General features: G+C 38.9%; 1 protein-coding gene across 1 annotated transcript in view; it reads right to left on the bottom strand.

The window, feature by feature from the left end:
• Nucleotides 1-1,644: 1,644 nt before the first annotated feature.
• Nucleotides 1,645-14,494, bottom strand: part of LOC101861517 (signal transducer and activator of transcription 5B) — a gene marked incomplete in the record, with an annotated part of 62,081 nt that continues 49,231 nt past the window's right edge. Inside the window, 6 exon segments of the mRNA XM_013084387.2 lie at nt 1,645-1,951; nt 4,704-4,811; nt 6,584-6,638; nt 8,488-8,646; nt 13,665-13,786; nt 14,400-14,494. Coding sequence (XP_012939841.1) covers nt 1,816-1,951; nt 4,704-4,811; nt 6,584-6,638; nt 8,488-8,646; nt 13,665-13,786; nt 14,400-14,494 — 675 coding nt within the window.

Genomic DNA, 14,494 nt, shown 5'->3' with positions numbered 1-14,494 from the left:
ATATAATAGAAATCAACAATACAGCACAGTGAAAGTGAGCAAATCATCAGCACGCTGTTCAAATATTCTGAGCTCAAAAAGAATTTTTTCCCCATTATTTCAACAATTGTGCTTACTTCATGATTCTTTTCCTTACCTTTCTCAACAATTAGAATTAGAATTTTAACAAAAGGTTTTATTAGCAAATGCAACCAATACCACAAATTAAGAATGTACAATGTTATTAAAAAAGAGAGAAAAAACTAAATTTTCAAAAGTCTGAGCTTAGGATGTCTGAAAAGCAGACTGACGATATGTTTCTACAATGTCGCATTAGCATGGGAAAACCAAACGTAAATTCAAAAAGTCTATAAAAATTAGGTTGGAACTCTCCTAAATTTTCCGCAGTTTATTGAGTATTACTTCAGCCTGTCAAAATCCTAAATTATTTTTAGTCTTACGAGTTTTACGGTACCTGCAACACAAATAGGTCATATAAGTGCCGAAGAATAGAGGTTTTACATACAATAAAAAAAGGAGGAGAGATAAGGACAATGGATGTTTGACAGGAAAGATGGAGCAAAGCACACCAGAGTACTCACTAACCGCCCTCCACAAGCCCGAGAGCAAAAAAGTCTCAACTCAAGCCACCAAACATTATTTGGCTAACATCACAGCTACACGGTAAAAGGGAATTGAAAACATGTCTTCTATGTGCTTCAGCAAAATACCTTCTATCCGCTACACCACAGACGCTGGTCTCCTCAGGGGAGAGAACTACAAGTGTTGATTTTTAAAATTTTAAATTTTTTCTTTAAAATGTAGATATAATGTGAGGCATCATGGTGAAGTCAGGCGCTCATCAAAATAATGAAATCGAAGATACCGCCATTTTTCCTCCAGTTTAACCATTTTTGCTCTTTGTTTATTTTGCTCAACACCTTTTACGTCCATTTAAAAACATATTTCTAGGTGAATTTTACTGAAAAACATTGATTAAAGACACAACAAATGTAAATTTTCAGTTTCCAAAGACTCTCAAGGTTTGGAAATCACTAAACTTTGGCTGCTATTTTCTTGCTAATTTGACCTCTGAAACCACGCGACACCGATCTCCTTCAATCGCAAAATCTCAACTTCTATTCAAGAATGGCGTGTATTTTTTTCATCAAAAGATGGTCAAATGAAAAATCTTTAAGATGATACCAATAACTCCAGATGCTCAAAAACAGAGGAGCCCCTGACTCCACCACGTTGTGACACATTTAGGAAGTGGGCTTCCGACCCTACCTGTCAAGGACAACCAGGGCTGAGAGGGATACAACATCCCAAGAGAAGAACCGCAATACTTGAAAAAAATTCTCCCTGTTTGGGAATCGAACTCAGCAAAGTGCGTAACTGCCAAACCCCTTTAAGCGTCTTCCCTTCACTTTAAAAAAAAAAATCCACACTGAAAAGTATCTAAATGGACATGAAAGGTGTTGAAAAAAAAAGAAAGAAAGAAAGAAAGATAAAAATTGCCCAAGTTGAGATACACATTTCTACATAGATGTCTCAAATATCTGAGGCATCATGGTGAAATCAGGGGCTTGTCAAAATAGTGAAATCAGAGAAACAATTTTTTTTTACCCCTTGGGCAATTTTTATCAATGAAAAAAAAAGTAATTTTTTTGGTACAACACCTTTTACATCTATTTAAAAATATTGATCAAAAGCATAAAAATGATAAATTTGCACTTTTCCAAAGACTCTCAAGCCTTGACAGTCACTATACTTTGGCAGCCATTTTCTCGCTAATTTTCCCTCTGACACCAGGCGACCCTGATGCTGAAGGTCTCAGATATTGTAGTTCGTATTAGACAGCAGTTGAGATACGTCCATGTCGCTAATGGCGTTGATATGGTCAATATCGGCTGGGATGTAGTCTGTAATACCGTTCAGGTCGATCTCTGCCAGAGGGGTCAGGGGGAGGCTGGGAATAACAGAAGGATGAACATAATGAATGACAAAAGGCTGAACACGAAGAATGGTTTAGTTTTAACCCCTCCGTTGCCTTATGACGTACCTGGTACGTCATGAAAATGGGTAATTTTTGGCTGTGCCGTACCATGTTCGTCAGGCAAGTTGGCAAAATTTGCCGCTCCTGGTTGCCCGTATGAGTTACATGTACGGCATGCTAATCTTTCATTCCTTTGTACGGAGTTTTAGCCACAAGCACCATGTGGATTTGTATTTAGAAATGAAAGACATGCATATCGACACCAAATTTGCTGGTATTTTGGTATTACTTTATTGCTAGGCTTTGCTAGGCTTGCAAGCGATCAATAAACACAAATGTAGCCTTGCAGGTGGCCGATAGCTCTCGCAAAACGTAAACACCAAAATGAATTTAAAAAGACAAATAAAAAACTAACTTTTTGGCTTAGATTTGCAAGTTATTCAAAATTACGAGATTAAGAGTAAGATAAAGGGGAAACATGGAATGGGAGGTGTGAGAAAATTGTCATGACCAGGGTTCGATACAGTCATGAGAGCGCTAGATCAAGACTGCGAGTCCATTTACACCAAGACATGCGACTGCTGTCCTGGGTAACAGGCTCAGTTAAAAATCAGTGCTGACAGTAGGAACACATACCCCCTGGCAACGAAAGGGTTAATAAGAGTTTTATGGCACTTGCAACACAAATAGGTTATACAAGCATTAAGATTAAAGGCCTGTCAACTTTTGAAAATGCAAAATAGGGAAAATCAGGGCAGCGTGCTGCGTGCCAGGTCATATTCCCTTCACACTCAGCTTATTCATATTTATTTTATATATGTAATATCGTCGCCCGAATAACATACTATCGTAACCGACATATCACCCGAAATCGGGTCAATAATACAACCCATTTACAATATTTACATTCAAAATTCTCCCAAAATCTGGATTCGATACCTTTAATAGTCACCGAGATACATGTGGTTCGTGAGGTGTAGCATGCACCCTCTTGAAAATAATTCAGAATCACGTACTAACACGACACGCTAGTACGCGGACCGTCTCCTCCATCGTTGGTAAACTTGTATGTTCACCTCGTTAAATCAGGTACAAACGTAAGTAACAAGAATCTCACTATTAATCTACGTGATTGCTGCGTTGAATTAAACATTTTCATGACCCGTTGAATTAAACACTTTCATGACCGTTACACGTAAACTTTCTCTCTCCCTCCCTCCCCACCTCTCTCTCGAATCCCCTTTCCCCTTTTATATTTCGTAAGAAAATTATATGAAGATAATAAATCACTATGGTAAGATTTGCAAGGCCTTTAAGGGACATTTGAAAAAGTTATTGTATGAATTGATTAAGAAAGGTTGAATCCTTTGTTCATTCAAATGTCAGCAAAAGTCGTTTACCCCCCCCCCCCCCCCCTCGGCAGTGCTACTGACTGAAGTGTCTTTAGGCCATTCCCAAAGGGGGGATATTTACATTTTTCTTATGCACAGTAGAATTGTTAATGGGCTGATTTATCAATGTCATGCTCATACTGTGCCGGAACAACATAGGGGGAACTGTCTCCGTCTCCCCCCCCCTCCCCCATTACTCTTCCTTCCCCTCTCCCCTGACTCTCTCTCTCTCTCTCTCCCCCCGTCTCTCGCAAACTTGCAAAGTGACACACATAAATAAACTTGTTCCCGGTCTATGTAGTTGTTTTGCCGATTCAATCTCTTTTCAATGTACTGATTCATCCGTTTGTGAAACTCCAACACCAGTAAATACTGGTAAAATGCCTCATAGGCTTTTTTCTTTCAAAATAATGTAACTGCATACGTAAACTTTCTCTCTGCTCTCTTGCTCCCCCCCTCTCTTTTTCTTTATTTCCCTTTCTCTCTGCCTCCGCCTCCCTCCTCTCTCTCCCATCCCCTCTCTCTCTCTCTTTCCTTCTGTCTCTGCCTCCCTCCTCTCTCTCCCATCCCCTCTCTCTCTTTCCTTCTGTCTCTGCCTCCTCCGTCTCTCTCCCTTCCTCCCCCCCCCCTCTCTCTCTTTCTCTCTCCCTCTCTCGCAAACTTGCAAAGTGACGCACATAGATTAGAGGTGTTGTTAGAGAGTAGCGAAGAAGAGAAGGAGGAGAGATGAGGACGATAAATATTTGATAGGAAAGGGAAAATCCATACAAGAACACCTGCTAACCCTCCACCAATCTATTGAACGAAACAACAACATAGAAGGAGAGGGGGAGGCTGGTATAACAGAAAGATAAACACAATGAATGACAGAAAGATGAATACAATGAACGACAGAACAATATTGAGGGTTGGGGAGAGCAGTGACAGGGAACGACAGGATGAACAAAATTACTGTTTATTTGTTTGAGTAAAGAGAAGTACATCAACACAATAACTGTCACTTTTGTTTGTTTGTTTGTTCGTTTGTTTGAGTAAAAAAAAGCAAGGGGATGGGGATGTAGGAAGGAGGACAAACAAGACAGACAGACAGAGAGACAGGAAGACCGACCAAGTGACGAGAGAGACAGACAAACTGATTGAGAGACAGACAAACAGAAAAACAGACAGACAGAGAGACAGGAAGACCAACCAAGTGACGAGAGAGACAGACAAACTGATTGAGAGACAGACAAACAGAAAAACAGACAGACTGATTGAGAGATAGACAAACAGAAAAACAGACAGACTGATTGAGAGACAGACAAACAGACAGACGGACAGACAGAGACACTCACTCATCCATGTCTGTGACGGTGCTATGTACAGAGCCTGGATTATGGACGTATGCGGGCGTGTCAGGAGAGAGAGGGTGCATCTCTGACTCAGCAATTGTGTTGAACTCGCTGTGAAAACAAAAGTTGTCCTTGTAAGCTTGAGTTTCAGTTTGAATAAAAGAGAAGGACATTGGTACAGTGATGGTCATATAGTGAGGGAAGAAGCAAGACAGATTCACAGTCAGTTTGAGTTTGAGTAAAGAGGAGCACATCAACACAATGAAGGCCATATAATGCAGGGAAGATTTGAAGAAGCAAGACATAGTTGTTGATGGCTTGAGTTTGAGTAAAGAGGAGCACACTGACAACAAGACAGTTTTATAAAAGCAGGGAAGAAGCAAGACAGATAGATAGTCATTGTGAGTTTTAGTTCTTTTTAGTTTTAGTAGAGGTTATACGGCGCTCGCAACTGCATAAGGTCATATGAGCGCCAGAAGATTTGAGATGTTACAAGAGAGTAACAAACATAAAAAAGAAGGAGAGGAGATAAGGGCGATAGGTGTTTGACAGGAAAGAAGAAGCAAACCACACCAGAGAAATTGTGAGTTTGAGTATAGAGAAGCACATCGACATAATGACAGCCATACAGTACAGGGAAGAAGCAAGACAGACAGACAAAAGCAACAGAAGAGAAACAGGAACTATCAGTGGCATCCTCCAACAACCTGCACAGTAGTTATCATATTACACAACAAAAAAATTTGTTGTTTTTGTTTTAAATGTAACATAAGACAAGATAAGATACATCTTTATTGTCCAGATCCTGGCACATTGGTTTGGTGTTTCACCATGTGTACACACACACACACAATCACATCCATAATATAAATAAGCAGCAATATAAACACTAATAATCTTAAGCTAGATACACACTCCATGTTATTCTGATGCATGCTCTAAGGTATGATGTTTGTACACCCCCATAAACACAGTTTAGATCACTTGGGAGGCAGATATAAACACACAGACAAATACACACACAATACAATATGTGTCACGACGTGGTGAAATCAGGAGCTCGTCAATTTTTTGCCATATGGAGTTATTGCTACCATCGTAAAGCTTGTTCATTTGTCTGTCTTTTGATGAAAAAAATTCCAGTCTATCTTGAATAGAAGTCGAGATATTTTAGATTGAAGGAGGTAAGGGTTGCTCGGTTTCAGAGGCAAAATTAATGAGAAAATGACCACCAAAGTTTAGTGATTTCCAAAGCTTGAGAGCCCTTGGAAACTGTAAATTTACCATTTGCATGCCTTTTGTCAACTCTTAAAAAAAAAATCCAAACAGCAACGTGTTTTTAAATGGACATACAAGGTCTTGAGCTAAAAATTCAAAATTCAATTAAAATTTCCAAATAGATTGAAAATGCTAGTTTTTTCAATTTCATTATTTTGACGAGCGCCTGATTTCACCACGACGCCTCACATATAACCCTTCAATCACTCAGGAATGGTGATTTTCAAACAAAACAATCCTTCACTCACTTGGGAACTGAGGTTTTCACACACACACAAAAACAAATAAAGACACACAGACAAACCACAACACAATCATTCACTCACTCTGGAATGGTGCTTTTCTCACACACAGACAAAGACACACGTACAAACACGCACACAACACAACCGTTCACTCACTCTGGGACAGAGGTTTACTCACACACACACACACACACACAACGCAATTCTTCACTCACCCTGGAATGGCGGTTTTCACACACACTGACACAGACACACAAACAGATAAACAAACACACAACCCAATCCTTCCCTTACTCTGAAATAGTGGTTTTCACGCACACAAAACAGATAAACACACACAGAACACAATCCTTCACTCACTCTGGAATTGTGGTTCTCAGCTGTGGTCTAACATAGCCGTCGTTGCTCACTTGTTCTGGAAATAAGAACATACGAAAAACTAGGTCAGATCAGGGGTCACAAATAACCAAATGCAAAATTGGGTCATGGTTGAAAATAAACAGACATGCACACTAAAAACCCAACAAAATAAACAAGGTAGGTCAGGCTGAAGGTCACAAGTAACAACACACATTTTTGTTTGTTTGGTTTTTATTGTTTGTTTGTGTGAGGAATTATAAGTACATGGACAAAGTAACAGCCATTTAAAGCAAAGGAAAAAGTAAGACAGACAGATGAAACAACAGAGGGAGAGAACAGAGGTAGCGGTTTGGCTGGAATTTAAAATTTGATATCAGTGTAGCTAAAAGTTCCATGATTTCAGGAGAATTGCCCACATATAATCATGCATCCCCTAAATTAGGTAAAAAAGTTCTTTTGTCTGAAATAATGTTATTTTCCACCATAACTCTGGTGTTTTATTTACAAAGACAGCACATCCAGTTGCGAAAAAAAATGTTCAGGACAGCCACAAAAACATACCTTCGCCTCTCTCAACAGCCAGTCGCTTTGAATATCTTCAAAACATTTTCCCTGCCTCAATTATTAAGATATCGACACCAGACAAAGGCAGAAATGTGCGCTGTGTTTTGAACTACCAGGTGGAATGAATGACTCAATCTCATTCAAAACAGGACAAATTGTTTTTTAAGACTAAACTCCAGACTTACAATTTGGAGATAGATCTATTATAATAAGCTAAAAAAGAACACTGTACAGTTTTCAACAATTCCGGAAAATAATAAGAGAGAAATTAGTATCTTTAAAGCCTAAAATAGTTTTTGACCGAATTTGGTGGATACACGATTACAGTTGGAGGCTGAACTTTTTTGTTTTGTTTTTAAATGTACATGTTTTTACACCCCCACCAACATAATTTTAGATAATTTCAGAAGAAAACTTCTGACCCTACCTGTCAGGGCCAACCTGGGCTGAGAGGGATACAACTTCCCGGAAGAAAGATCAAGATACTCAATTAGCATTTTCTCTCCACTCTAGAATTGAACTCTGGGCTCCTGAGTGAAGTACATAACCGCCACTAGTGATGGGCCATATCACCAATATCGAATTCGATACAATATCGATATTTTTTTCTCAAGAAATATATATGGATATTTTTCAATATTACAAAATTATTATCCATAAATTGAAATTCGTCATCAAATATATAGATAATTATCGAGTCTGGTCGATATTTCCAAAACATTGACGCGTGAAACACAGCTGTCTTCTATTTTCGTGTGTTCTTTTGTGCGGGGGAACAAAAAATCAATGAGGTTTCCAAGTAGATATACATTTATCTCTTTGTCTCTTTCGCTCACCCCCCCAATGAAAATATCGAAATATCGATATTTTTCTCACTGTTTCGATACGATATCGATAAGTGTAAAAATATCTATATATTAATATTTCGATATTATATGTCCACCACTAACCGCCATACCACAGATTCTGGTTTGGACTCTAATGAAATATAGTTGAAGTTGCCTAAAATGCCCACCTGTTGTTGAGGAGAAAAGTGGCAATTTTAGACAGGTGGATGTCTTACACACACTGTCATTATAATGTTAAAAAAAAAAGCAAAGTCTGGGGATGAAATGGTACGAGTCAGTTTGTACAGGTGATTGTCTTATACAGGGTGGTTGTTACAGCAGGTTTGACTGTATTTAACAACACTTGCAACACAATAAGGTCATATAAGTGCTGAAGATTAGGTTGTTACAAAAGAGTAACAAATAGAAAGAAGGATAGGAAAGAAGTACCAAACCACACCAGAGCACCCGCCAAGCACCTGCATTTCGACTGTATAACTAACAAAAACATACCAGTAGCAGAAGTGTAGTATTTGGAGAAGACCGTATCTTTTGGTTTACTGGGGAACAGGTACACCAAACTGTTCAAGTCTTTGACGCGGTCGGCCAACCCACGGATGTGGAAGTCTTTAGTGGTGAAAGGCGCCAGGTTCCAAACCCCTTGTCTCTCACCTGAGGAGGTAGACAGATTTGCTGATCACACATTTTCATTTTCCTGTTATAAACCAACTGGTAATGTTTTACAGAAGACTTCTGTCCCATCATCGAATCTCAGCAGCTGGGATATTAAAACAAAATTTTAATATCTGTGCCTTTATACCCCGATCAACACAATTGAGACAGATCATTTAAGAGGGCCAACCCGGGTTGAGAGGGAGACAACATCATTGTTGGAGAATAACAACCAAAAAAGGGTCAAATTATGGAGAAAAAAACAAACAAAATTTTAGGAGAACAAGTCACTTTTCGCCCGATTCTGTTACCTTTAGTTAGCGTGACTCAGTAGCCCGCCGCAGCTCCCCGGCTCGGGGTCACTGGGTTAAGGAGCCCTGAAGCGACTTTGCCGCTGTCGGTTAAGAAGTTCGCATTTTTGTCTACGTTTGAAACGATATAACTTCTTCTTCATTCCACACCGCAAACCATTACGCGCAGGTTCTAAAAGCTCAATGTCTTGAGATTTATTCTGCGTTAGAATGGTTAATTTCTGTGCCTTAGTTTTATTTCCTGATAAGCGTTTGAAGAGTACCCAATTTGTCCTATTTCAGTTACATACTTATGAATAAATTATAGTTTATTAAAAAAAAGCACGACAGATCTCTCCCAAATCTGTGTTAAACTGACTACGAATATCATGTCTTTTACTACGGTAAAAATCTTAAATCTGCGCGAGTAGTACGAGGGCTGTCCCACGGAAAACTGGAAAAGGTCCATAAAAGCAACAATCTTTGTCCTATTTTAATAAAAAAGTAACACATCATACTTCAATATGTGCTTTATTTTTCAATGTAATCACCATCCCCCTGGACGCATTTTCCCCATCGATGGATCAGGGAGAAGATACCCTCCCTGAAAATATTTTTGACAAGGGATTTCAGCCAATCTTTCATGGCTTCCACAAGGTCTTCGTCGTTGGTGAATCGCTGTCCAGAAATACGGCGTTTCATTGGTCCAAAAAGGTGATTATCTGACGGGCCAAATCAGGACTATGAGGGGTGTGTGGCAGAACTGCCCAGCCGAACCTTTGGATCCAGTCTTTCGTAGTGTTTGCGGTGTGTGGCGTTGCGTTGTCACGCTGCCAAATGACCCCGCTGAACAACTGGCCTGGTCTTTTTTGGCACACAACCTCTCTCAACTTATCAAGAGTCTGGCAGTATCTGTTAGCATTAACAGTTTATCCTAGTTCCAGAATGTCAAGAAGCAGAACACCCTTAGCATCCCAGAAAACCGTGGCCTTGAATTTCTTCACCGATGGCTGAACTTTTTCGGGGGGAGGTGAAGATGTTTGGTTCCAAACCACCGAATCCCTCTTCGTCTCAGGGGTCATGTGGTGTATCCAAGTCTCATCACCTGTAATAATACTTCTAAGGAATGCTTTATCATAATTGTTGGAGGTCTCCAAATGCGTTCATGACTACTGTGACAGCTTGGCGACAATGATTCAACAAAGTCTGAAACATTTCAACACGTTGCGTATTGTGATCAGCTGTCAGCTATTTTGGGACCCTTCGAGAAGAGACCTTTCCATAGTGCAGCTCATCAAACACTATCCTATGGACAGTCGACTTTGAAATGTTTAGCGACTCGGAAATTCCACGAATTTTTAGGCGATGCCCGGCTTTGAACTTACTACACCACTCATATATATGTAACTTTGTCATTACTTTTTTCCTGTAAACTGACTTTATTTCGGTGTGTATTTCTATATATAGGTTTGGGACCTTTAGTGGTCAGAAACCGAATGAGACCTCACTTCTACCCTTGACCAATTTTCCAAAGGGGTAGCCATCTTTGGAGAACTGCTGTGTTCGTTTGGTTTGTGCGATGCTCATGGTGCTCAATCGGGAAATTCCTGAATGATTGTTCTACAAGTGTGCGTTTACAGAATGTGAAAATATTGAAGTTTTCAAATTACAGCCAAATTCCGGTTTTCCGTGGGACAGCCCTCGTAATAGACAAGTTATAAGAGAAGAAAGATGCACATCAGCATTTTTTAACTAAAGACACTAAGTAAGCTCTTGTTCTACCATTAAACAAGAGAAAGTTACTCTGTGTTTGTTCATGAATCATGCTGTGTCTGTGGCAGCCTGCATACAACTAAGAAAGATATATTGTGCGATTTTTTAAAAAACACAATAGTTTGTTAATACATGGGTAGAGATTAACTTCTTGTATGGAATAAAAATAACGACAGTTAACATTCATTCTTAGATTTTTGTCGGACATATGCGCAGACACTTATGAATGTAAAGAAATCAGAACATTGTCAGTTATTGCAAATAGAGATAGAAACGAAAATAAAAAGCTGGAAAAGCCAGGTGCTGATTCAGTGTCAGGGGAAAGCTAGAAATTATTCGTATAATACAATCAAACATATACGAGGAGTCATCCCTGTTATTCAATCAACTTACAAAACCTAGATCTAGCGCTTAAAAAACAATAAGGAATAATTTATGGAGTTTAACCTACTGTTCGTGTATTACATTGTTGTAGATGTATTCTGGCACTAAAATCAGTTTGCACTTTTTCATAGAGAGACATCAGGGTAATTTTGATAAACTTTAGAGAAAATGTGTGAATATTCCCGATTATGTTCGACACATAAAGTTGTATTTGGAGGAATAACTTCATAGCGAATTGTGTGCCGGATGGATAAAGTTGCAAAATTACGGCTTCCTAGAATATACGCAGATACCATCTTTTCTGAGTATCTGCACCAATGCTTGGTCGTTCATGTTCCAAAAGTTTGACAGTTTTTGTTGTGCTTTTTATTTTATATTAATTTTTTTTTCATCCCCACTTGTACAAATTTTTTTTACAATTTAGCATTGCCGACTTCAGCGCGTCTAACGAAATAACCAGACAAGTTACAATGTCCGTTGTTTTTTGGGTCTCAAGAGCAGAAATGCGTGCTTTGGGTGCATTAAATGATAATTACCATAAATACAAGGAGTGACAGGGAGCTGACTCCCGTGACCTCGACGTGATAAGGCGTTCGGCGGGGAACCCCCCCGCTACGACTAAAATTCCACTGCCGGTGCGCCGTGAAGTAAACAAGACATTTGGAGGAAAAAATAACCCAAATTTTAGGAGAAAAATAACCCATACTTTAAAGGTGGGAACAAATAGGGGAGGGAGGGGGGGCGGGGGGTGGAAGACTTTTCCAGAAAAGGCTGAAGGACTCAGCATGTTGTCTTGATAATGGGACAGTTTTTTGTTTTTTGTTTATAGCTCTTGGTGATTTTTACCAGACAATATAACAGACATATTGCACCAGACAAGAAAAACACAAGCAAAAAGACAGACATGATTTAGTTAGTTTAGACCCCTCCCCCGGGCGGTGCCACTGACAGAAGTGTCTTTAGGCCATTCCCAAAGGGGGGACATTTCTCGTTCAAGCACAGCAGAATTGTAAATGGGCTGATTCATCAATGTCACGCTCAAAACTGTGCCTGATCTACAACAGGGAATTGTAGCTTTTTCTTTCCTAATCCTTACTATTGTCATTTTCCTCTACTTCTTTTGTATGTTTGTCAAACTCTTTTGTATGTTTGTCAAACCCACTATTTCCGGGGTGCCTTGATAGTCGAAGCAGACTTTGTGCTGTTGATGCTACAGAGGTGAGCAGAGTAAGTCTGATTCCCTGTAAGGACTTCTCTGTTGACATACACCCCTTGGCGCTTATCTATTAGTTTAGCTTAGTAGAGGTTTTACGGCGCTCGCAACTGCATAAGCTCATATGAGCGCCATTAGTTTAGTTTTAGTAGAGGTTTTACGAGGCTCGCAACTGCATAAGGTCATATGAGCGCCAGAAGATTAGAGGTGCTACAAGACAGTAACAAACATAAAAAAGAAGAAGGGGAGATAAGGACGATAGATGTTTGATAGGAAAAAAGAAGCAAACCACACCAGAGCACCCGCCAACAACCCACTCACATGATTAACCAGATAGTAAAAATACGATAAAAAAGACAGACCTAATTAACCAAGCAGAAAAAATAAAATTAAAAAGACAGATATAATTAACTAGACGGTAAAAATATCATAAAAAAGACAGGCATAATTAACTAGACAGTAAAAATATGACAAAAAAGACACACTATTCACCACACAGTAAGACATAATTCACCAGACAGTAAAAATACAAGCAAAAAGACGGACATTATCAAACAAAGAGACAAATGAACTAGACAGTAAAAACACGAGCAAAAAGACACCCCTATCCAGAAAGTTAAAACCAAGTCATTAACAAGGTAGTTAAAAACACCAGCAAAAAGACAGACATAATAACACAGAAAATATGACAGACATAATTCACCAAAATAATAAGATCGACATACATGAAATTCACCAGACAGTAAAAACATGAGCAAAAAAGGACTGACATACAAATCCAGACAAAAAGACAGAGACATAATTCACCAAAACGATTAGATCGATATACATGTAATTCACTAGACAGTAAAAACATGACCTCAACAAGATGTTCAAATGCACTACGCCCAGAAAGTGAGATGAAAAGGGTTTCATTCTTTAATTTTTTTTCTCCTAAATTATGCAATTTTTCTTCCTCTTTCCAACATTTTGGATTCGAATTTTGACCAAATATTTCTTGAGCACTTGAAACCGATACCTCAGATTAAGAAACAGCAATGAAAATTCTAAAAATAATTTTGGGCTTAGTACACATCATAGCCATCATTCAACAATGTAGTATGTCAAAATTTTGAAAAAAAATGAAGATAATCAAGTATGTTGTAGAGCTTGATGGGGCGCATGGACTGGTCCTAGTTTTATTCCTCTGCTTAAAATAGTAAAAGATTTAGAATGAAATTGTGTAAAGATAGTTTTCTGAACGAAATAAAATAAAACAGATTTTGTGCTTCTAAAAACCTCGTAATTTGACATACGACAATGATAAATGAAGGCGACAAATTGAACAGCTGGTCAAGGACGAGCTAAAAAAGACAGACCTATCCAAGCGATGGTAATGCCTCCAATCTCTGAGTCGCTGAAGCGTAGCAGAAACGTGCCCAGCGGTTTGTTGCTCAGCCACTCCTGAGCGTGACCCTTGCTGACGAAGCCGATGATTGCCCTGGGTGTATAAGTGATAGACTCATTGATAGATAAATCGGTTGATTTAACTAATTGATAGATCGATCGATTCATCGACAGACTCACTGATGAATAGATCGATCTATTGACTCACTGATAGATGGATTGGTTGATTGACTCATTGAATGATGGATCTATTCATTGACTCATTGATAGATAGATCGATTGATCGATTCATTGACTGATGAATTAATCGACTGACAGATATTATTTTATGAATTCATACACTGATTGACTTATAGATTGATTGATTGAATCTTTCATTCACTGACTTATAAATTGATTGACAAAGCCTTTCACTGATTGAAAATTAGATAGATTGGTAGATTGACTGATTCATTATTGGCTGATGAATAAATTCACCGATTAATTGACTGATTGAGAAGAAGAAGAAGAAAAGAAGAAGAAGAAGAAGAAGAAGAAGAAGAGGAGGAGGAAAAAGAAGAGGAAGAGGAAGAAGAAGAAGAAGAAGAAGAAGAAGAAGAAGAGGAAGAAGAAGAAGAAGAAGAAGAAGAAGAAGAAGAAGAAGAAGAAGAAGAAGAAAAGAAGAGCGACAACAAGATTTAAATAAATTAAGCAAAGAAGTTACTAACTGGTCAATCCAGAGGTCTTTGAGATGCTCTTTGGTCAGTTTTTGGATGGCGTAGAACCACTCCCAGAACGTGAAGGGACGACCTGGGAGTGTGTC

The sequence above is a fragment of the Aplysia californica genome, unplaced genomic scaffold (assembly GCF_000002075.1).
Source record: "Aplysia californica isolate F4 #8 unplaced genomic scaffold, AplCal3.0 scaffold00289, whole genome shotgun sequence".
Taxonomy (NCBI): domain Eukaryota; kingdom Metazoa; phylum Mollusca; class Gastropoda; order Aplysiida; family Aplysiidae; genus Aplysia; species Aplysia californica.
This window is presented reverse-complemented; position numbering and strand designations above follow the sequence as displayed.